A 24,206-nucleotide genomic window follows, 5' to 3' on the forward strand; every position below is an offset into this window, starting at 1 on the left:
TCTCTCACATGATCTGAGAGACTCGATTGTTTTTCTACTTTTTCCTCTGATTTGTTTTGTTTTCTCAGGCTCTCTATTTTTGTGTACCATTTCGTGAACAATTATTGGAGTATTATTCTAACAACAAAAGCCAAGGCGAAGCAGAGGAAAACCTTTTAACTTGTCTTGCGGAACTTTTTTCACAGGTAGTGGATGTGAGAATTGCAACAGTTCAAATTCGGTATCTTTTGAAGTTTGAACCTTGATAGTACCTATAACTGTTACCTTTGTGCTAACGTACTGCATGAGGGGAAAATTCACTCCTGTTAGAATAATCCATTAATTGGAATAATAATTATCATGGTTCCTAGTGAAATTAAGAACCTACTCCTACTTCATGGTAATTTTAGAACCCTTTTTCATCCGTTAACAGTAATCGTAACACTTAGCCTTCAAAATTACATTATAGGTATTTTGTTGGGTGGGGTGGGAGATATTATTGAGTTGGGACTGACAAATTTATTTGACATTTTTATGCAGATAAACTCTCAGAAGAAGAAAACAGGTGTGATAGCTCCAAAACGCTTTGTGCAGAGGCTTAGAAAAGAAAATGATGTTTTCCGAGGATACATGCACCAGGTATGTACTTTAAATTTGGTAGTTTCATTTGTAGATAGACCGTAGACGTAGTGAACGACAATAAAGAGGCTGCATATTTATGTATGATAATAGAATATGTTTTTCCCCACAGGGATGATTCTGTATGTAGTCAATAAATGATTTGATCAAAGATCTTCTGTCGTTTTTAATGTGTTTTCAGTAGTTTGCGGTTGCCCCCATACACTTTCAGACTTTAAGTTAAGTACAAATGAGAAGTATGGTCAGCTATTATGTCAGTTGGAGAATCACAGTCTCTCTCACTTGTTCTTTATCAAAGACAATAATTTTATTTTTTTGCTTATCAGGTTATGTGGATTTTAAAAAAAAAATCAATTTATTTTTTTTAAGAGCATTGGTTTATTGAAATGTCTCTTAGGTCTTTCTGTTATTACAGCTTGATACAACTGAGATGTTGTAGCTTATCATGTATTATATGGCATGGCTTAGCAAAAAGGGTTCTTGAATTATGCATCTTTCATTGTAGATATGTATACATTAAGTGATATTCTACTATCCTGTCATGCAGGATGCTCATGAATTTCTGAACTTCTTGCTAAACCAACTTGTTGACATACTGGAGAAAGAGTGTCCCAAACCTACAACTGAGAATGTTTCAAATGGGCCGAGTAACGGCCATGTCAATGGTGTTAAGCAGGAAACCTCCAGCTACTTGGGTCACAAAAATTTCCAGGTAAAGCCAATGGATATCTCTTACGTCTCCCAAACTTAATTCGTTGCTCACATGTCTACCTGCACTTTGTCATTTTTATGCCACTGTCTGTTTTCACTTAATACATGTTTATCTTATCGTTGCTCTGATTGACTTTGAATGAAATGCAGGGCATTCTCACGAATGAGACAAGGTGTTTAAGGTGTGAGACAGTTACTGCAAGGGATGAGACATTCTTAGATTTAAGCCTTGATATTGAGCAGAACAGTTCGATTACAAGCTGCCTCAAGAACTTCAGTTCTACTGAGACCCTCAATGCCGAAGATAAATTCTTCTGTGACAAATGCTGCAGGTGGTGTGCTTGTTTACGTTATAACTATACATTCACGATGAATAAAGTTAATTCATTTATCTTATCTAACCACAGTTTGCAAGAAGCCCAGAAAAGGATGAAGATAAAGAAATCACCCTGTATTTTAGTGATTCATCTCAAACGATTCAAGTACATGGAACAGCTAAACAGACACAAGAAGCTATCCTATCGGGTCGTGTTTCCCCTGGAGCTGAAACTCAGCACCACGTTAGATGCTGGCGACTCCGTGTACTCGCTGTTTGCTGTGGTAGTTCACGTAGGAACGGGGCCGAACCACGGGCATTATGTGAGTCTTGTAAAAAGTCATAATCACTGGCTGTTTTTTGATGATGAGAATGTGGAGATGATTGATGAGTCGGCGATCCAGACGTTTTTTCGGGTCCGCCCAAGAATACTCGAGCAACACGGACCATGGGTACATTCTGTTCTATGAAAGCCTCAGCGGCGATAACAAGTCACTCTGACCTTACTTTGTGTGGCTACCTCTGTTTTGCCATAGCATGATGTTGGCAACCTACCTGCAAGGCTTGGTCTTTGTACAGGAAAAATCAGCCTCACAAGTCTAGAATAGAGATATGGAGTGTACTTTGTAACTTCGACCTTAATATTTGCTACCAACTGTGATGTTTTTGGGCAATCCTCTCTCTATTTTTATTTCTCTTTTCTATGTTGTACAATATGCTTGAGGTTATAATGGCTCATTTTTCTGGAGTTTGGCATCTCTTTTAGGCTAAATTGTGGTTAAATTTTAGTTTGCCTCATTTTAATAAAATTAGTTGGAAAAAAACTTAATCGTGGATTTGTTTGCAACTATTATACAAAGAATTTTTTGGTAATATTGATTTATCACGTTTACATCATACACGATTCTGGCCCTCCACATTATATGTTCTGAGGTCCACATGATGCTCAATTCTCCCCAAATTCAGTTACATGGGACTATTAAGAAAATTGTTATGATTTGATTGTTCATTTTGAAATTTATGAGTTATGCGATGTACCGGAATTTGACCAAGCTTTGTCGGGTTTTTTTATATATTTTCCCATTTTATAATTACGGCATCAATCAAATCCTTTTTTATTTAAATAATTGTATTTATCTACTCTCTCCGTCCCGCTTTAGCATTCTCAATTACTTATGAGCACTCATTTTATAAAAATGATAACTTAATATTTTTATAAAATGCTCAAAAGTAACTTGGAGTGGTGAAGGGATGGAGGGAGTATATTAGTAGGAGTAATAAATAAAATTGAGATACTTTTCCACAGTGAGCCATAGGTGTACTGTGCACAAAACAACAATCTTGATTTCAGAAAATCAGCTCTCAAAAACCCAAATACAAAGGGGATTCAATAGAAGGCGTCTGACAATCAATCCGTAGCAGAGTTAGAGAGAGATTGGTGGGAGGCGTCGAAGATGCGCGGAGGAGAGAGAAAGCGAGAGGGATAGAGGAGTTCTGGTATATGGTGGATGGTGTCACACTCACAATGGGTGTGGCGGGCTCCAAGTTAGAGAAGGCTCTGGGCGACCATTTTCCCGAAGGGGAAAGATATTTCGGTTTGGAGAATTTCGGCAACACGTGCTATTGTAACAGTGTTTTGCAGGTCGTTATCTTTAATTATCTGTCTCTCTCGATTTTATCGATTATGTTTGATTCGTGAGGATGTTTTTTTGTTTTCTTCAGTTGAGGGATTCTTAGTTTCTATGTGGGTTTAGGTTTTTGAATTTGGCTGATTATGCTTAAGAGGGGTTTTTTTGTTATTTGGGATTAAAAGTGATGAAGGGAGAAATTCGACAGTTTGATTGCATTGACTAAGGTTGATCATGTGATTATTTGGGTAAATTCAGATTGGTCTGGTTTAAGTGGTGTCTGGATATAGAGACTAATTCATGCATTGCTTTTGCTGGTTGGTTTAGGAGATTTTTGGATGTGTCAATTTTTAGTTGATTTATGTTGGCTAGAGGTTATTGTGTGCTTGTTCTTCAGTTTCTTGGTGGTTTTAAACAGAATAACGGCTGATGAGATGTCTATTACATTGAATAGCTCGAGATGAGATGTATTTGGGTTCGATTTTTTGTATATATGATAAGCATCTTGTGTGCAGTGTGGTTGGTGTGTATGGAGGAGGTGGGTCGGGTGGTTTTCAGGTTGTTGCATATCTATGAGAGGTCGTAAATATCTACGGTTTTTTCTTATGTCAAATGAAGTGATGTGATGTAGAAACAAAATCTTCATCCCTGGGATAGTCAATAAGAGAAAGTAGATTCAATTGTTAAAGCATGTTTTGTGGTATTCTACAAGAGTCTCTCACATGTTCTGAGAGACCTTTTTTTTGGCTTTTCCCTGATTTGTTTTGTTTCTCAGGCTCTCTACTTTTGTGTAACATTTCGTGAACAATTATTGGAGTATTATTCCAACATCAAAACCCAAGGCGAAGCAGAGGAAAACCTTTTAACTTGTCTCGCGGAACTTTTTTCACAGGTAGTGGATGTGAGAATTGCAACAGTTCATATTTGTTATCTTTTGAACCTTGATACTACCTAGAACTGTTACCATTTGTGCTAACATACTGCATGAGGGAAAAAATTGCTCCTGTTAGAATAATCCATCAATTAGAATATAATTATCATGCTTCCTAGTGAAATTAAGAAACGTATTCTTACTTCATCGTATTTTTAGATAATTGAGTTGGGACTGACAAATTTATTTGACGTTTTCTGTGCAGATAAACTCTCAGAAGAAGAAAACAGGTGTGATAGCTCCAAAACTCTTTGTGCAGAGGCTCAGAAAAGAAAATGATGTTTTCCGAGGATACATGCACCAGGTATGTACTATTGTATAGATAGTAGTAGTGAACAACAATAAAGAGGCTGCATATTTATATATGATAATAGAATATGTTTTTCCCCATAAGGATGATTCTGTATGTAGTCAGGACTCAGTATATGATTTGATCAAAGATCTTTGGTCGTTTTTAATACTATGTGTTTTCAGTAGTTTGCGGTTGCCCCAGGCTCTTTCAGACTTTAAGTTAAGTAAAACAAGAAATTATGGTCTGCTATTTATGTCATTTGGAGAATCTTAGTCTCTCTCACTTGTTCTTTTATAAAAGGATCAAAGACAAGAATTTTATTGTTTTTCTTATCAGGTTATGTGGATTTCTTTAAGTTTTTCAATTTTTCAAAAAAAATTTATTCTTCACCACTGACTTCGTCCATAAGTTTCTTATTCTGATGGCTGATTGGCTGGGTTCATTTTTTGTATTGATCAGATTGTCCTTACAAAAAATCTCTTACTTTTATAAGAGCCTTGGTTTATTGAAATGTCTCTTAGGTCTTTCTGGTTATTACAGCTTGCTACGAGGGAGATGTTGTAGCTTATCATGTACTATTATATTGTATGGCTTAGCAAAAAGGGTTCTTGATTGAGGATATTTCATTGTTAATATATTTACATTATGTGATATTCAACTATCCTGTGATGCAGGATGCTCATGAATTTCTGAACTTCTTGCTAAACCAACTTGTTGACATACTGGAGAAAGAGTGTCTCAAACCTACAACTGAGAATGTTTCAAATGGGCCGAGTAACGGTCATGTCAATGGGGTTAAGCAGGAACCTGCTGCTACTTGGGTCCACAAAAATTTTCAGGTAAAGCCAATGGATATCTTATGTCTTCCAAACTTAATCCATTACTCACATGTCTACTTGCACTTTGTCATTTTTATGCCACTGTCTGTTTTCACCTAATACATGTTTTACTCATCGTTGTTATGATTGGCTTTGAATGAAATGCAGGGTATTCTCACGAATGAGACGAGGTGTTTAAGGTGTGAGACAGTTACTGCAAGGGATGAGACATTCTTAGATTTAAGCCTTGATATTGAACAGAACAGTTCTATTACAAGCTGCCTCAAGAACTTCAGTTCTACAGAGACCCTCAATGCCGAAGATAAATTCTTCTGTGACAAATGCTGCAGGTGGGTGGCCTTGTTTACGTTACAACTACACATTCACGATGAAGAAAGTTAATTCGTTTATCTTATCTAATCACAGTTTGCAAGAAGCCCAGAAAAGGATGAAGATAAAGAAATCACCTCGCATCTTGGTGATCCATCTCAAGCGATTTAAGTACATGGAACAGCTAAACAGACACAAGAAGTTATCCTACCGGGTCGTGTTCCCCCTAGAGCTGAAACTCAGCACCACGTTAGATGCTGGTGACTCCGTATACTCTCTGTTTGCTGTGGTGGTTCATGTAGGAACGGGGCCAAACCACGGGCATTATGTGAGTCTTGTAAAAAGCCATAATCACTGGCTGTTCTTTGATGATGAGAATGCTGAGATGATTGATGAGTCCGCCATCCAAACATTTTTTGGGTCCGCCCAGGAATACTCAAGCAATACGGACCATGGGTACATTCTGTTCTATGAAAGCCTCAGTGGCGATGACAAGTCACTCTAACCTTACCTTGTGTTGCTACCTCTGTTTTGCCATAGCATGATGTTGACACCTGCAAGGCTTGGTCTTTGTACAGGAATAACTTAGCCTCACTAGTCTAGAATAGAGATATACTCCCTTTGTAACTTCCACCTTAATATTTTGCTACCAACTGATGTTTTTGGGCAGTCCTCTCTCTGTTTTTATTTTTCCTTTCCATGTTGTACAATAGTGGTTATATTGGCCTCATTTTCAGGAGTTTAGCAACTTTTATTGGGAAATTGTGGTTATATTCTAGTTCCTGCAACTTTAAAAAAAACAGCTGTGAAAATAATGAAGTTTGGATTTGTTTATTTTGTGGCAAAATTATGTCTGAGTAGGAGCTGAGAAAATATACGTGGATATATTTTTGGTGTTACCATGTTAGTAAGTTAAAATGCCGTTCATTCATATAAAAAACGATGTCGTTTGGTTGAAAATATCAATAAGTAATCTATATTACATGTAGGAGGCCAAAAGATTTCGAGATGAGACAATTGTGAACAAATTTATAGTTTTTCTAGCTGAATTTTAAAGTTATAGCACGTACCAAAATTTGGCTAAAATTTATGATTTTTTTGGCATATTGTCTTATCTTATTTTTCATCTTTTGGATATTGAAAGTGGCGAATAAGCAATACAGTATGTCTTAAGTACTTGTTTTGAAATGTTATAATACCACAACCACTTGAAGATGATGTGAGTATTTCGATTTAGGTGAAATTTATTTGCTAAGCTGCAAATTACTCGGATTAAAAAAAAATGAATCTTTGAAAAGAAACAAACTAAATTCAATATTTCAATTTTGGGCATTTGGCTTACCTCTAGCCTCTAGGAGTTATGACTTAAATGAGCATACTCGGATTATGGAAGGCAGTGTTAACTAAGTAAATTGAATTTAGTTTTAAGTGTCCAATAATATATGCTTTGATGTCAGAATAGATAATACCATATCATAAACAAACACATATATCTTTTATGGCAATCATGGATATAATAAATGCATTAACCATTGAGCGGAGTTAATTCTAATAATAATACATTCACGGCTCACCTACCATTATTTATTCACGTGAAGGTCGCCTCTAGCTACCTCACAGTCACAACTTTAGATATCTTTATTTATTTCATATTTTTATCTTTGTCAATCTTATTGCATTGTCATTTTTTAAAAACTTTTATGCAAATCATTATTCAAAAGCTCGTAATAATGAAATATAAAAAATTATAATCTCAAAAATTAAAAGTCAAATCTAGAATATGTAACCCATGCTATAATTTACTAGTAGTACAATGAAAGTTTTGAGTAGGTATGGGGTAATAATGTGGTCATTTTTGAAATTAATGAGTAGACAAAGTCTCAGTGGCACTTAATTAAATATTTAATGCACCAAGATGGAAAACGTGCTTATCTCGGAAAACGGATTACGCCCCACGTGCTTCACTCCTTCCCTCTCTCATTAGCCACAGAAGAAGAAGAAGGCTCGGCCGATCAACTCACGCTCACATTCATACTCACACTCACACATACTTCCACGTATCCTCTGAATCGAGGAGAAATCGGAAATGGAGTCAACAATGCTCTCAATCAGCGCTTCCACAATGTCGATATTGCTCCTCTCCAAGTCTCGTAATTCCAATTCTACCCCCCTCATTGCTCACCTCCACCGCCGATTCTCATCCACTCTCCCAGTTCAGCTCGCTCACCTCCAGCTCAGGCGCTGCGCCGACGCCTCCGCCCGATCCGCGGTGCTGCGCCCGAACCGGTCGCAGTTCTCCACTAGGTATTCGGCGTCGAGTGCGTCCGGCGGCGGCGGATTTGGCGGTGGCGGCGGCGGAGGTGGAGGTGGAGGCGGAGGCGATGGATCGCCGGAGAGCGGCGATGCTAAGCCTGGCGCTGTGGCTGCTGGAGCGGCCGATGGTGCTGCTTTGAGTTCAGATGTTATTATTCTGGATGTTGGAGTGAGCACTTGCCTCTATTTGATTTTTTTACCACTTTTTTTTGCTTTGCTGGCCTTTTTTGGAGCTCTGTTGGTTCAATTAAGGTTGTTTTGGGATAATACAGCTGATGATTACTGCATTAACTTTTGCTTTTTCATATCTGTTTTTTTTAATTAATTGTTTCAAACTTGAATGACTATTTCTGTTGATTTTTTTCTATATATATCTGCAATGCAAGGCCGAGAGCTCTGCTGTGTTTTTGGATAATAAAGCTGATGATTACTGCATTAACTTTTGTTTTTTCATATCTGTTTTTTTATTAATTGTTTCAAACTTGAATGACTATTTCTGTTGATTGTTTTCTATATATATCTGCAATGCAAGGCCGAGAGCCTGCAGTAGCTCAAATTACTCGAATTTTTTCCAGAAAGGATTGGATTATGATGTTTGTAACGTACTAAATGACTGATTTATCTGTGCACAATTAATTGTAGGTTAAATCTATCCAAGCTGAGTTTATGATGACTGGTCCTATTCTTATGACCATTTCCTAACTATTTATGTGATGTATATCATGCTTAGATTGTTAACTTCCTTGATATTGCAGGGGATGACATGTGGAGGATGTGCCGCGAGTGTGAGGAGAATTTTAGAAAGTCAAGTGAGCATCTGATCGTTCATATGTTTCAAGTTTCAACCAAACGTTTGCTGATTTCTGTTTTTCCTCTTGTATTGCATTTTTTCATCTTTCTTTTACCTTCATATGAAATACTTATGAATTTCGGAGAAAACTAGAAATCATTAATGCTTGATATTTTGAGGCTCATTTGGTGCATATCTCTCTTGTTTGAATGGTATGCTTGTGCTATATAAGGTTCCTATGTTGATACTTCTGTTAGCTGTGTAGTTGATACTTTGAATTTGGTGTGATTACTCTAGAATATTATAGTCTGGGAGAGAGATTGCTGAACTTATTTTGTGGAAGTCTCATGGATTGAAGTACCTATCATCATGTTCTTTGGTGAAGTTCTGCTAGAATTTTTTTCTTAAAACAGTAGATTTAATTGCAATACTATCCAAATGATGAACAGCCGCAGGTTTCTTTAGCCAGTGTAAACCTGACGACGGAGACAGCAATTGTATGGCCTGTTTCTGAAGCCATGGCAGCACCAAACTGGAAAAAGGAAATCGGAGAAGCTCTTGCTAAGCATTTAAGCAGCTGTGGTTTCAAATCAAACCTCAGAGGTCTGCATTTATAATTGATTTGGATGTTTTTAAGTTGCTGTTTGTTGTGCTGCTTATGCTCTTCCAATTTTCATTTGAAAACTTTCATGAGAGCGTGTGGTCTTGTTTGTGCTAATGCTGAAATAGGGAGTTCTATTTGCTATTTATCTAGAAAAAGTGGTATATTTGGCTTCAATCTCCTCGAGTTTCTTGAAAAAAAACACTTGATCCATTCATATATAAGACAAGGGTGCGTTAGCACTTAGCACTACAGGTTTTCTTTCCATCTCCACTCTGCACTCTCCACCAATAAATATCTGAATTTGTTCTTGACCATATGAGAATAAGGTGAGTGTTTGAGAATTACAAGAATCCCTGCATCCAATACTCTAATGTCATGCTTATTCTAGCTATACCATGAGATGGGTAACACTGCAAATGGCACCTCTGTAGTTCTTTCTTTTGGCCAATTTGATTCTCTTTGTAGTCTGTACATGGTCCGACGTGAGGGTAGTTATTGGAGATTTAGTGAAGGATCCATTGTGAGATTAGTTATCAAATTTTTCTACATACATGATCCAGTGTGAGGTTAGTTATTGGATATTTAGGGAAGGCAGAGGTAGTAACTGATTTTGACACGTGGAGAAACTGACAACCAAAGATGTTTTTTTTGTGCCTTGTTATGGTGATTCAAAGTGGGTTCTGGTTTTGAAATTAAAATTCTACTTAGTTATGTTACTTGATCTACTTTCATTATTTCACCATTAGCATATTGAAAGAGAATTTAACTGTAGGTCAATCACCCATTTCGTTCATGCTAAAACACGTAAATACCACTTGACAATTCTTACCTGTCCGCTCTCGTCTAGTTTTCGAATAAGAATCAACACTGTCATGCATGTGGCCTTACGACTTACAAACCTTTTGGGAAATTGGCAGATCAGGGAGCTATTGAAGGGGATATTCAGTTGTAGGGGGTGCAGTGGATTCTTGTAACAACCATAATTCTGCATTCATGGTATGTCCCGGATTTATTCATATTCGAGAGTTTCTTTCTGGTCTAGTTTGGCCCTCTTTACCCAACTAAAGAAACTATCAGCCTCAGGACATTCTAATGACATAGTTTTTTCATCTTAGGTGTCTCTCTTCAGCTACTAGTGATGGATTTGTTGAAGGCAGGCGTATCTATCCCATTGAGCAGATTAACTAATACTAAGCCTTCACTAGATATAAGTGCGCATTTAATTATTTTCTTTAGGGATTAATGTATTAGCTTTTGTAAGAGGAGACTGTTAGAACATATTTTCCCGAGGGATTAATGTAATAGCTTTTGTAAGAGGAGATTGTTAGAACATACAACAGTTTTGTCAATGTTTACGCTTTGTCTAGATGAGCCTTCTACTGCATTTGTCTATGTTGCAAATCTCTGGAATATGTGGTAATGGAAACATATCAGTTATTGATTTGTTTAACAGTGACATGCCTTGCAAAACTTGCACATTTGGAGAAATCAAGATGAAAATTTTAATATAGCATGAAATCAACATGGAATGTCGTTGGATTCAATTTTCTTCTAGTGCTTAGGAGATCTACTTTTCATCTGGATATCAGCATATTATTTTTGGAAAAGATTTTAATTTTTCTTTTGGTAAAGTCTGGATCCTATAATTAGGGGAAGGAAAATAGGTGCATGAATTAAGTGCATACCTTCATCTCTAATGGGTGACACTAGGGGTGAACTCTCTAAATGGGAGTGGTCTATGTATTAGTTCCAAACCAATGAATATGGATCTGTGCTTGGCAACATGCTACTTGTATATTCTAACTGAGTGAGTGTTGGACTAAAATGGTTAAAGGACTAAGAATTGTGATACTGTACAAAAGTAGCCACCTTAGCCCCTGTTTTTTTCCTTTTCTTTTATTTCTCTCTTTTTTTGGCATATCCTTTGATCAACAACCAACCTTTTGGCCTCACTGTTGGTTGGTTGGTTGCTGCTTGGGGGGAGGCTGTAGAGATGAGGACATGGGATCAGCTATTAATTGTGGAAGACTAACTTGGGGTGTAGAAGTGGGGTAGGATTTCTTGTGGTGGTTGTGGCAGCGAATATGCTAGTAACAACGGGAAGACAGAAGAATATATGGATGTATACACATATACAAGACATGGTTCAAATAAGAACCCTTAATTATTTGTAAGAACGGGGAATCATTTTCATCTGTTTGATCACAAAGATCCACAATAAAATTCCATTTTTCTTAGTTTTGTCGTGCTTATGATAACTAACTAGGAAGAGAGGAGAAGAAAGTGAGATGTATTTTTGTGGTTGAAGTCAAGGATTTTGAAGCCCTTAGCACAAGTGATAGAAAAGTGCTATGCCTTCCACGGGTTTAGAATGGAAGGACCTCTTAATTAATTGAAAGGTTGAATTGTCTGCTTTGAGTAAGAATTGATGTATGATCCTCTGTATACTTATGTTTATTCAATTTCATTAACTTAACCTGGATGACTGCCTTATCCACATTGAAAATGAGGGACAAAAGTTTTAAACTTGGATTCAATAATAATGATGCAGATCTCTATCAAGTCCCTAAGAAAAAATCATTGAAAGTTATAAATTCTGAAACTGACTTCGTCACAATTTATCTTTTATGTATGGCAATAACAATTCCAATTGTACCTTGCAGATTTGAGAAGAATGAACTTCCACGAGACATTTGAGAAGAAAATGAATGAGAAGCATGCAATGTTAAAAGAAAGTGGTAAAGTTTCTTTCAGTTATTCCCTTTAGATCATCAGAAAAATTGAGCTGTTGATGTAAAGTTGGCAGAGCATGTGAGATATGATAGAAGTCCACATTGGAATATTGCAGAAATATAGTGTGTTAAAGTCCTTCATTTATGAATTCAAAATAATTTTTGCAGATGTTGACTACAGATACACTTGGTTGAAAACATTATAATGATATTTTTATTCTTATTTTGTGTTTTGAAGATGCAAAATAGTGGACCTTTTCTACAAGAATCAATCAGAAAATGTAGAGTGAGTACAGCGGAAAGGTCAAACTATTAAATTCAAAAAAAGACTAATGAAACTAAAAATGTAAACTTGCTCTCTTTGTAAAATGGATAAAATCAGTTCGTACATACAACCAGAACAATGAGTCTCCATGACACCTTCCTCTTGCCCCCTTCTTTCTAGCTGCCCCAAGTCCGACAAAAAGATCTGGGCAAGATCAAGGGGCACCACTAAACTCTGCTATGTCTTAAATAAACTATTCATTCAGTATTTCTAGAAAGTTTGGTTATCTGTTCAGCTTATTATGCAAGCTCTTGTAAGGCCAATATGGTGGCACATCACCTGAATTGAAAATTTGCCTATTTAACAGGTCGCGGTCTTGTTGTTTCTTGGGCTCTCTGTGCTGTGTGCATCTTTGGCCATATTTCTCATTTCTTTGGAGCTAACGCTCCATGGATCCATGCATTGCACTCGACGGGATTCCATATGTCTTTGTCTCTCTTTACACTGCTTGTTCCCGGGCGCCAACTTATTACAGATGGTTTGAAAAGTCTACTCAGAGGGGCCCCAAATATGAATACTCTAGTTGGTCTTGGTGCTTTATCATCCTTTTCTGTCAGCACAATAGCAGCCTTAGTGCCAAAACTGGTAAAAGTTTATAAACAAAACGTCCCATGTGAGGTCATTAAGTAAAAATAAACACAAATGGCTGTGTATATTGTTGCAAATTCTAATGCGAAAAGTAAGTTTATGACTTACGATGCCCTTTTATGAACTTGCTAAATTCAATGATTCAATTAATATATTTTCTCATTTCCTTAAAAACAATTCACATATGTTCTAGAACAATGTCTAACAGGATTATTGGCTGACATGATAGAGATGAATTGAATCCTGTAAGTAGATAGATTTCTAACGATCTCAAGACTAGTTGACATAAACTCCCATATTGTGTTGGAAATACTCCGATCTTGTGTTTTAGAAATTCTGTTGTTTCATGAAGGTGAAATTTATATTCAGTGGCTTAATGTTTGTGCAAAACCAACATCGTTTTTGCTTAGTTTGGCACTTATCAAAGGAAAATGAAAATGGGGGATTTCATGTAGAGTATGCTGCCTCATTCTTATTTAATGTTGAGTCTGATATCAAAAGTAACTACATTATGTTTCCCCTGCCTAAGCTCAGATCTCCTAGTTAGATAACAATATCCATTTGTATTTTTCCTTTTCTAATCACAGATTTCTTCTTAGCATATTAGTAATTTACTACTTTATTATATAATTTCTCCTTAGTATTTTATCTTTTGTCTCTAATCTTTATGTTTCATCCCTTACTTAGAAGCATTTTTATGTGTAAGTATGGAATTTAATTGCTTCAGTCTGTATTAAACGAAATTTATTTTGGCATAGGGATGGAAGACATTTTTTGAAGAGCCAATTATGTTGATAGCATTTGTCCTACTTGGAAGAAATCTTGAACAGCGAGCTAAGATAAAAGCAACAAGCGATATGACCAGCCTTCTTAGTATTATACCATCTAAAGCTCGTCTTGTGATTAATGGCAATGAAGAAGAGTCGATCTCAACTGTTGAAGTTCCTTCTAACAGTCTTTCCGTGGGAGATCATATTGTTGTCTTGCCTGGTGTAAGCCTACTACTATTTAAACAACATTGTGTTGACCTGCTTAATCATCAAAACAAACTATACAAACGAAACAATCATTATCATATGGGTACTGCACCAAGAAAATGAGAACATGTTCATCATGTATTCTCTTGCATTTTGATTTCACATGTTGCCATCCATGTAGGATCGCATACCAGCTGATGGAATTGTTACAGCAGGCAGAAGCAGTGTTGACGAGTCGAGCTTTACTGGGGAACCTCTTCCTGTCACTAAATTACCTGGGGTAATGATATTGCACACTTTTATATTATTATTATTGTTGTTGTTGTTTTTTGTGTATTGCTATTTTCTACAGAGATGCTGCAAGTGTTTACTGTGGTAGCCTTTGTACCTATGCTTTGTGTTGAGACCTATTTCTTGTCGGATAACTCCCCTCTTATAAGGCCTATTAAGGGGGTGAGTTGCCCATTTCTACAGTTGGCATGAAAGGGCATCTGGTTGAAGAGATAAAATTTTCTTATATATAGGATATTCTTTCTTGCCAACAAATTTGGCAATGATGTGGAGCTCACTTTCTTCAAAAAATAAATTATTTCTTGTTTTGGTCCTAATTTTCCTTGTTGTTAAGTTGGTAATTTCTATCCACAAATCACATAACTTTGTTGAGCTCAGAAACCTCTCTCCAAACATGATTGCCCCCTACAGACTTTTTGAATTAAACTGGAAGTTCGTTGTGCCATTTTCCTTTTATGCATCACTTATTTCCTGGATTCCAACAGTAGGGGAAATGTAAATGTGGATAAAGAGGGGCTGCCAGTCTCAGTTTTGTCGAATAATGTCATCTTTGGATTTGGCCGGTGGTATTCCATTTTGAAAGTTTCATTTTAAATGACCCTCTGTTAACATGATCCTGTCTTTCACTCTTTCTGTTTTAGGCCGACGTTGCAGCTGGAAGCATAAACCTAAATGGAAAAATTACCATTGAGGTGCGCAGGCCAGGTGGTGAAACTGCAATTGGAGATATTTTCCGATTGGTTGAAGAAGCACAGACCAGAGAAGCTCCTGTACAACGGTTGGCTGACAAGGTCCATAACCGTAATTTGTTCATGCTCCCATTTGTTATGATGTTTACACCTGATATCTCTATATCCTCATGCATGAGTAGAATATGCTTTTTGCTGGAAAGTTCAGTCACAGTCCGCTAACTCTGCCATCTTAAATCCAGGTTGCTGGACATTTTAGTTACGGAGTGATGGCGCTTTCTGCTGCCACATTTATGTTCTGGAATCTTTTTGGTTCACGAATTCTTCCAGCAGCTATTCACCAAGGAAATACCATGTCATTAGCATTGCAGCTCTCTTGTAGTGTTTTGGTATGCTTTTTTGTATCTCACATCTCATTCCAGAATAAAACGTGACAAATGGAAAATAATGATATCAGAGAGTTGGAGAGAAGGAAACAGATCTACAAGCTCTTTTCTTTTCTAAAATTATCCTTTTGTTCCACTTAAATCCAATCTTCTTCAACAACTATTCACTTTGTTCCATTTAAAGCCGATCTTCGTCAACAATTATTCACTTTCTATTCTATTGGTTGGGCAATCTTCTGATTTGCTATTTCAGAGTTATTTGACTGGAATTGAATATGGATGGTTTCCTTTTCATTATTGGGAAAAAAATGACTGGATTGTTGAAATGATATAAGAGCCCTTTAGGAGAAGTCTATGGGATCATATGAGTGTTGGTCCATATTTTCATTTTTGTGTTAAGAACCACACTATGTATACTAGTACATGGTATTCACTGATTGATCTAACTTGTAACAAAAATTATTGAAATCATCACACTTTGCACCTTTTACAGTGAGGTCCCTAAATAAGATAAAAACCAAGTAACTAACCTTTGGAACTTGACAGCACATTCAAAACCCTGGTTTTTTTCATGATTCTGTGGACTCCTGTAATATCCATCTATCTTGTTTTGAACATCTGTTCAGTGCTTGGCCATTTACATAATGAAGTCACCACTCTCCCTGTTGACGGCATACAGGTGGTGGCATGTCCTTGTGCTCTTGGGTTAGCAACACCTACAGCAGTTCTGGTAATATTTATATATGGGATGTGGTTTGGGTATTTTCTTACATGGTTCGGATAGAGCCTTAACTTTGTTTTACTTTTGTTTAACTATTACTCCACAATTCAGGTTGGAACATCACTGGGTGCTACAAAAGGGTTACTTTTGCGTGGTGGAAGTATCTTAGAAAGATTTTCATCTGTTAACACAATTGTATTTGATAAAACAGGGACGTTAACAATTGGAAGGCCTGTTGTGAAAAAAGTAGTGACACAAGGCTCTCAGGCCGATAAACCTCCAGAGTTGAGTACAGAATTTGCAATGTGATTTTGTTATGCTGGTCAAGAATGTTTCTGAGATACGCTGTTGGCATTTAAGTTCCTTGATATTTACCTAAACTCAGTTTATTTATAACATAGTTGTCTCATAATGTTTCTTTATAGATTCTCGGTATTGTATATTTTCAAAGGCCCGTTAGAAAGCGAAGTCCCACTCTTTTCTGCTGCAAATCTGTCTGTTGATACAGTATTTTATGCACTCCTGTTTAGTAATCATGAAACTTGAGTAGTTAAGAAAAGGTAGGGGCTACTAGTTGTGACTAAACATCATGTAGGATAATCTGAGCTATTCTCTCAACTGTTGCATTTGGAAACTATATGACTTTTTTGAGAAAAGGAAGACTTGGGATTAGGATCACGGTTCTTCAGTTTGCACCAAGTTCTGAGTCCCTAAAATGATAGATGTACTGAGTGAGTTTTTGGAGCAAGAAAAGAGGCTTCAGTACTTGAGAGAGATGGGAAGGGATAAGTTTATACCCAATTAGGAGTATCACCAGTTTCTTGGTAATTATGCTTCTTTGCACGTTAACAAATAACATAAATCTGGAAAGTAGGCCCTTGATGCTCACTGAATGACATGTCCCCTAAAGAAGAGTAAAGGGCGGAAGCACAGATCACCTCTCCTTGTCGACTATGAGAAACTGACATTATTTTAGTGATTATTGTATTTTTTGTGGTTGATAGCTTGACGTTACATTTTCAACCTAGTTTTTTTTTCCATTCAGTTGTTATGATATTAGTAATTAGTAATTCCAAATTTTTTATGGCCTTCAAATGATATTGAGCATGGTTCAATGCAGGCTAAATTCTGCTTCAAATTATAACTGGTCTGAAGTAGACATTCTGAAGTTGGCAGCTGGAGTCGAATCAAGTACAATACATCCAATTGGAAAAGCAATTGTTGAGGCTGCAAATGCTCGGAACTGTCTGAATGTAAAGGTATATACTCTGCCAATTGGTGACACTTAAAGATAAAGAGTCTTTGTGATTTGCAACATGAAGTTCTAACTGCACTGCATGCTTAGTGTTCCAGTTACAATCATGCACTTCTAGTGAAGAATTTTGATTTTTTTTCTTAGAAACTTCATGGCTTGGGCTTTAGTATATGATTGGAATTACTTAGTCTGGTCATAATGATACAATAGAGCCTTATGTTTCATCAGTTCTTCACTTGATCACTGAAATTTTGATCACTTTGTGTAGGATGGTGAGGTAATTAATTGCTTACTTCATCTTATCAAATTTTTAAGAAACAGCTTCAGATATAATTTACTAAGGATTGTGATGTAGGTAGCGGAAGGAACTTTTTTTGAGGAACCTGGATCTGGAGCTGTGGCAACTGTTGATAAGAAAAAGGTAGCCGTTGGTACGATGGAATGGGTTCAAAGGTAACATATTTCTACAATCCTCTTTTTGAGGTAGCAAGTAAGCACTACGTTGATATACCCCGTTCGATAGTGTGTAGCACAATCTAAATATGGCTGCAGAAAGCTCTTTATCACCAAATCTATAAATACATAGTATTTCTGACCGCAGCCCATTCTGATCGATAGCAATTTTACATAAGAAGTGTTGGAGATACAGCTGTTCAAACTTCTTATTGAGAATACAGTTGTCAATAGTCAGTTGAACTCTATAGCATTGATAGTAACTATGCAAGATGGCCTCATTTAATACACTCTTTGTCACGCCCGCATTTCCTAAGGATAGGAAGTACGGTGGACCGCGACTAGGGGAGGAACAAAGAAGCGGGGAAGAAAGGGGAGAACAAGATTATTTGACCCAAAAACATTTATTAAAAGTTCACTTCAAAACATTGTACCAAGGTTAAAGTAAACAGAGTTTAAATAAAAACATTGTATCGGATTACAAAGCAGCGGAAAAGACCAAGAGACAGATGATGCCGGGTATGGCGACACGACACCATCCAAAAGACAAAGTAAAACACTGATTTGGCTTTCACTGCTCAACATCCGTCATCCCCATCGCCGCTCAACCTGCACATTAAGAAAACAACATGCAGGGCTGAGTACTTGTTGCACTCAGTGGACACACGCCAAAAACATGGTTTGTCATGCCATAACAGTGTAACATTGGGGTTTTGAGTGTAATAAAAATCGCCCAAGTACACAAAAATATATTTCATAAACTCGACTGCGCAGTCATTTTCAGATATTGCCACCCTTATCCCCACCATCATACACTATCTGATCCAACGGTGACAAGGGGCGTGGCCACACCCCAGGTCATCTAGACCGGCCAACTTGCTCTCAGATGACTCCCGGTCTCGTGTACACTAGCCTGAGGGTTCGCAGCCCAACAGACCCGAATTCGATTAAACATATGTGGTAAACCACTTCAGATAGGTTTCAAATCAAAACAGTTGGCAAGACAAGCAATTCACCTCCATAAACATTTCCGGAACGAAGTCCGTATTAAAGATAACCCACATAAAATAGTGGGGTAGAAAAGCCCACCTCGATTGCTTAGCTTTTAAAATAGTTCCCTTCAACCACACTTTCCTCGTAAAAGATCACCCTTTTTGAAAGATAAATAAATCATGATTAGAGTCAGGGTAGACGATGTTTAACGACAATGCATGATTCCTACTTGGATGACTTCAACATCTAGCACGTTACACGTATACACACTTAACAACATCTCATAAGCCAATCACACAAAAACACACGCCCGAAAACACACCCCGCACGCACCCGACACGCATACGACGTACCCAAAACGCGCACACGACACACACACAACACTCATACTCCTGGCATACCCTTACTGTGCAACGGCTCACTTGGCTCGGAAAAGGTTCGGAAAAAGCTCGGAAAAAGGATCGGCGTCTCGGCCTGGCTCGGTGTCTCGGCCGCCTGGCTCGGCACCTCGGCCGGCTGTCTCGGCCGCCTGGCTCGGTGCCTCGGCCGACCGTCTCGGCCGCCTGGCTCGGCACCTCGGCCGACCGTCTCGGCCGCCTGGCTCGGCACCTCGGCCGCCTGGCTCGGCACCTCGGCCGACCGTCTCGGCCGCCTGGCTCGGCACCTGTCTCGGCACATGGCTCGGCCCTGGCTCGGCACGGCTCGGCACCTGTCTCGGCACATGGCTCGGCACCTGGCTCGGCACTGGCTCAGCACATGGCTCGGCACGGCTCGGCGTCTGTCTCGGCGTCTGCTCGGCACTGGCTCGATCATGTGTACACCCGTTTTTCCCCAGCCAACGATTCTCAAACCCTATACGACAACCACACCACACATTCTACATCCCAAAACACACCCAAACACCTGAGATCAACCCTTCAACACTCTCCACCACACTGCCCTAGGCCGAACCCTAAAACTCTCGGCCAACACACACGAAACCCTCGAACCAAACGCTGATTCCTCCGAGCCATCTCTTGGCCAAACACACCCACAGACTTCACAAAATCGAAGCACTCAGAAACACCCCCATTGCACACACATACATCACCCAGAACACACAACTCGCAGAACTGCGCAGTTTACTTGCGAAAATCATAATAAAATCATACGACCTCCAAAGAAGCTGAAATTTACACACCACGCAGAAGACACATCCAAGTTTATACAGTTAAAATTTCGTACCAAAAGGAGATCTTTTGCTCAGTCAAAAAGGGGTCGGAACCCACTGTCAGTTATCACCGAAAACATGTTCAACACAAACACATAGCCACAAAACCTATTCAGCATCTAAACCATCCAAAAACGTCCTATATGCATGTTTTTCGAAATTAACATGAGCTAGAGTATCGGGTTACCTTTCCCGGATAGTTCAACGTAATTCACACGCTTTACTTCTTCTTCCGGCTCCGATTCACAACGAGAGTGCGTAACACCTTGAAGAATCCACCATTCGATGAGAGGGAGTGAAAGAAAAAGATGAGAACCGAGAGGGAGAAAGGAGAGAAGCTTACCGATGAGAGAACCCTTCGAGAGAGATGAGAGATTGAGTGATGAGGGAGGGAGAGATTGAGAGAGAGTAGATAGCCACGGTTGTGAGGAGTGGGAGGAGGTTGAGAAATTAGTGGGAGAGGGGGGGGTTTTCGAAAAAACAGAGGAAGAGGGAGAGGAAAAAAGAATTTAGTTAATTAGGATTTTAATTCATGATTTATTAATTATCCCAATTATAAAATGCCTAGGTAAATTATATCCCATCCACAACAATAAAATAAATCAATTAAGATTTTCCACACCATGTTTTAAACAAGAAAACACAAAAAGATCAACCATTAATTAAAAGAATAAAAAATTCAAAAAAAAACATAAGCATATTTTTTTTCGGATGTTACACTCTTCCAGTAAAACAATTTAGTCTTCTGGAGAATTACAGAAAGTAAGACATTAAAGGAAACATCACTAGTATTTATTACAGGCAACAAGTAAATTTTTTTTTTTTAGGCAACAAGTAATTTTGTCTGCCTAGATATTAGTTTTTCAAAAAATCAAAAACTTCCTTGCACTTTGGTATTTGATTCAAGTTTTCCATCTGAGTCTTAGAATGGTTGCATTATAAACTTCCCGATGCTCTCTTTTCTAGCTTAATTTTCTCAAAATTTATGCTTTATATATCTGAACATATGCAGGCACGGAGTAGTTGGTGATAGTCCTTTCCATGAAGCTGAAGAGTTCAGAAATCAATCAGTTGTGTATGTTGGGATAGATGGTATTCTTGCTGGAGTAATTTATGTCGAGGATCAAATCAGAGAAGATGCCAGGCATGTGATAGAATCATTGACTTGTCAAGGAATCAATACATATTTGCTTTCTGGTGACAAAAGAAGTGCTGCTGAATACGTGGCTTCTGCTGTTGGTATTCCAAGAAACAGGGTGAGGCATCTGCATAAAACACCTTTTCTACTAGCACACATACTGCCAATTTTTTGGGCAGAGTGGTAAATGTCATCAGGATTCAGCAAGTTCTTGAGAATTATAAAGTTAATATCGAGTTTTATCAGTGAGGTTTATCAGGTTACCATCCTTAAGGTGGAGCATTACACTACTTTCTCTAAGTGGGTGGGGATCTTAATACATACTAACTCGCATAAAACACTAATTCTTCTTGTCAATGTAGGTTGTTATAATGCATGCCTGTGTAGTGTGTACTTGGACCTGTAGAAAATGTACTATGCGTATTCCACTAGTGAATCGGATAGAAATCTGGAAACACAAGAACTATGAAATCCTAAAGTGAACTGTAGAAGTTTGATGTAAGGCGAACAAGTAATACTATTTGAAGTGCACCAGAATGACATCTTCATGGCCAACAAAGACTAGGATTTGAGTTTTCCTTGAGGTTGACCACTTAAGCATAGTATTTATTTAAGAATTATGAAATTGTAATTTTCTTAATAGTATAAGTTTTGCTCAGTAGTAATTCTCTTCAAGGAAAGAGATAAAGCTTTATACAAAATGTTTTTAATTTCATTGCATATGAAATGGAATACACATCAGACTACCAAGATATAGAAACATTGACAATGCTAAGTGTAATTTGTAATTAAATATGCATATGCTTCTGTGGTTCACATAGTTAAAATACCCTTATTGATCATTACTTTCAATAAGTGACTATGCATAAAGTACTGCATTAAATGGCTGGTTGATTGCAGGTTTTTTCTGGAGTCAAACCTGATGAAAAAAAGAACTTCATTAGCAGACTTCAGGAAGGTCAGAATGTTGTTGCCATGGTTGGTGATGGAATCAATGATGCAGCTGCCCTTGCATCATCTCATGTTGGAATTGCCATTGGCGGTGGTGTCGGGGCTGCTAGTGAGGTGTCCTCGATTGTGCTAATGCAGAACAGGTTGTCCCAGGTATTATAATGGCTTATTCTTCATTTCAGAATATCTTTCTGGATTATCTTCCTCCATCTTCTAAATTCTATGCTTCAACACAGATTTAAGGTTATCTACTAAGCTTTAGGAATTAGGATACATAATAGATACCTCATTTAAGAAGATTCTTTTTTGCACTTAGATGTTGGTTATGGGCCCATAGAATGCTTAGTCCAAAAACTCTACCAAATTATCCATTGTAAATATTAAAGCATGTGATTTCAAAATATTCACCTATTCATGGTCTTGTTAGAAGTACAGTTAACAATCTGATTGGTAGTTATGGGAAATAAAGAGTAATTTCTGGAATAAGTAGAAAAGAAAATCAGTTAAGCTACCAAGTCATGAACCCCAAATTAAAAAGCTCCTCTGATGATCCCAAGAGGGCTGCCTGAAGTTGAACTGGTACTTTCAACATGCATATGAAGGGGTTTCATGAATATGGAAAACTTGTATCTTTGTTTGTCTGCTTAATATGGTTTTCAATGCAGTTACTTGATGCACTGGAGCTGAGTAGACTTACCATGAAGACTGTGAAGCAAAATCTTTGGTGGGCCTTTGCATACAACATAGTGAGTTTTCTGCGATTCTACAATTTATTTTCGTCAGAGAAAACTTCATGTACTTTTTGAAGCTATAGATCCCTGGTAGAAGAATGTGGTAAAAGAAGAATTTAGGTAAAAAAAGATCAAATGACACTGATTATTGGACTTTTGAGCATTCAGGATCCATGGCTAAAATTTTCCTATGCACTTGATTTAGCTCAGCATAGTTGACCTGTGACACGCCGTAGCTATTTAACCTTGGCCTGGGAACCTGCAAGCCTTGCACGGACTATTTTGTCAAGTGGATAGTTCTTACTACCCAAGAGAATGCAACATTATCTGCTCTCTGAACTTGACATGCATTAATACTTGTAAATGGTAGATAGAAGCAACTGATGGTTGCATCATGTCCCATATTATATAACATCCAATTGATTCTCCACCCCTGTGAAATTCAGCTTTGGAATAATATGAAGTCATTGTTTATATCACCTCATGAAAGCATAAATTTGTGTTTGCTTATGTTCTTGCCATTTTGTAATATTATTCACAATATACAATGTTTCTTGCCACCATTTCAATTGGAAAACTATTGCATGTGATGCTGTTCTGCTTCTTTGATTGCTCTTCTGAAATTCAGACCATTGTTTCTTTTAATAAATTCAAAGTAGCAATGCTTTATGACATTCTCTTCTGGAATTCCCAACTAGAAAGTAATCCTAGTTTCTGCCAGTTAGTGAGTAACATTCTCTTCATATGTACAGGTAGGAATTCCTGTAGCAGCTGGAACGCTGCTGCCTGTGACCGGAACCATGCTATCACCTTCGATCGCAGGGGCTCTTATGGGGTTGAGTTCTATTGGTGTAATGTCGAACTCATTGCTTCTCAGAATGAGGTTTAAATCGATAGGGAAAGATATATACAAATTACCACTTTACGTCAAGGCCCCTTCAGACGCTGAGAAAACTGGGGACGGAGAAGCAAGATTGCAACACCCGTATCCAGCTGCTAGATGAGATGAGATTAGATTGAAGCGGTGAATGGTTTGCCGATGGAGTCATTAGAACCGGGATAGCATGGCGTGAGTTGATTGCAGTAGCACATTCTCAATGGTGTGGAAAGCCAAGTGACCGAAACTTGAATCTTGAATCTTGAATCTTGAATCTTGAATCTTGCAACAGCTCTCTCTATAAAGCCCCGATTATTCATTTCTCAAGGGACTTTACTTTTGTGGATTAGGTTTATAGATTATAAAGTAGCATAGGGCCGTGTTTACTTTGTGGTAATTTTGATCATTTCTATCAAAATATAACATTCATTTATCTCGTCAATCTCATAACTTTCTGATGATTTAGCGAATTTTTGATGGGAATAAATGCAAGTAATAAATGAAGATCACAACACTGAAAATTACGTGGTTCGATTTA

At 37.8% G+C, this 24,206-nt stretch overlaps 2 protein-coding genes and 1 pseudogene across 2 annotated transcripts; all 3 read left to right on the forward strand.

The window, feature by feature from the left end:
* Window positions 1-62: 62 nt before the first annotated feature.
* On the forward strand, window positions 63-2,146 carry LOC121754856 (annotated as a pseudogene).
* An 841-nt stretch (window positions 2,147-2,987) lies between these two features.
* Window positions 2,988-6,432, forward strand: LOC121756215 (ubiquitin carboxyl-terminal hydrolase 4-like). The gene is made up of 6 exons (XM_042151706.1): window positions 2,988-3,287; window positions 4,049-4,165; window positions 4,410-4,508; window positions 5,171-5,335; window positions 5,483-5,664; window positions 5,741-6,432. The coding sequence occupies exons 1-6, from the start codon at window positions 3,147-3,149 to the stop codon at window positions 6,147-6,149; spliced, it is 1,113 nt and encodes a 370-aa protein (XP_042007640.1). The 5' UTR covers window positions 2,988-3,146; the 3' UTR covers window positions 6,150-6,432.
* Window positions 6,433-7,586: 1,154 nt separating this feature from the next.
* LOC121755395 (copper-transporting ATPase PAA1, chloroplastic-like) lies at window positions 7,587-24,101 on the forward strand. Its single transcript, XM_042150700.1, has 17 exons — window positions 7,587-8,126; window positions 8,713-8,766; window positions 9,197-9,350; window positions 12,015-12,089; window positions 12,716-12,993; window positions 13,755-13,988; window positions 14,155-14,253; window positions 14,906-15,055; window positions 15,196-15,342; window positions 16,019-16,069; window positions 16,172-16,344; window positions 17,181-17,319; window positions 17,671-17,768; window positions 20,984-21,227; window positions 22,010-22,213; window positions 22,726-22,806; window positions 23,544-24,101. The coding sequence occupies exons 1-17, from the start codon at window positions 7,731-7,733 to the stop codon at window positions 23,793-23,795; spliced, it is 2,829 nt and encodes a 942-aa protein (XP_042006634.1). The 5' UTR covers window positions 7,587-7,730; the 3' UTR covers window positions 23,796-24,101.
* Window positions 24,102-24,206: the final 105 nt, after the last annotated feature.

The sequence above is a fragment of the Salvia splendens genome, chromosome 11 (genome assembly GCF_004379255.2).
Source record: "Salvia splendens isolate huo1 chromosome 11, SspV2, whole genome shotgun sequence".
NCBI classification, from domain to species: Eukaryota; Viridiplantae; Streptophyta; class Magnoliopsida; order Lamiales; family Lamiaceae; genus Salvia; species Salvia splendens.

Bases quoted from the DNA above. Each gene is read 5' to 3' on its own strand.
- LOC121756215 (XM_042151706.1), top strand. From the start codon at position 3,147: ATGGTGGATGGTGTCACACTCACAATGGGTGTGGCGGGCTCCAAGTTA. The intron at 5,336-5,482 runs GTAAAGCCAATG...AATGAAATGCAG, and splicing joins GGGTCCACAAAAATTTTCAG to GGTATTCTCACGAATGAGAC. The intron at 5,665-5,740 runs GTGGGTGGCCTT...ATCTAATCACAG, and splicing joins TTCTGTGACAAATGCTGCAG to TTTGCAAGAAGCCCAGAAAA.
- LOC121755395 (XM_042150700.1), top strand. From the start codon at position 7,731: ATGGAGTCAACAATGCTCTCAATCAGCGCTTCCACAATGTCGATATTG. The intron at 14,254-14,905 runs GTAATGATATTG...TTTCTGTTTTAG, and splicing joins CTGTCACTAAATTACCTGGG to GCCGACGTTGCAGCTGGAAG. The intron at 17,769-20,983 runs GTAACATATTTC...GAACATATGCAG, and splicing joins ACGATGGAATGGGTTCAAAG to GCACGGAGTAGTTGGTGATA.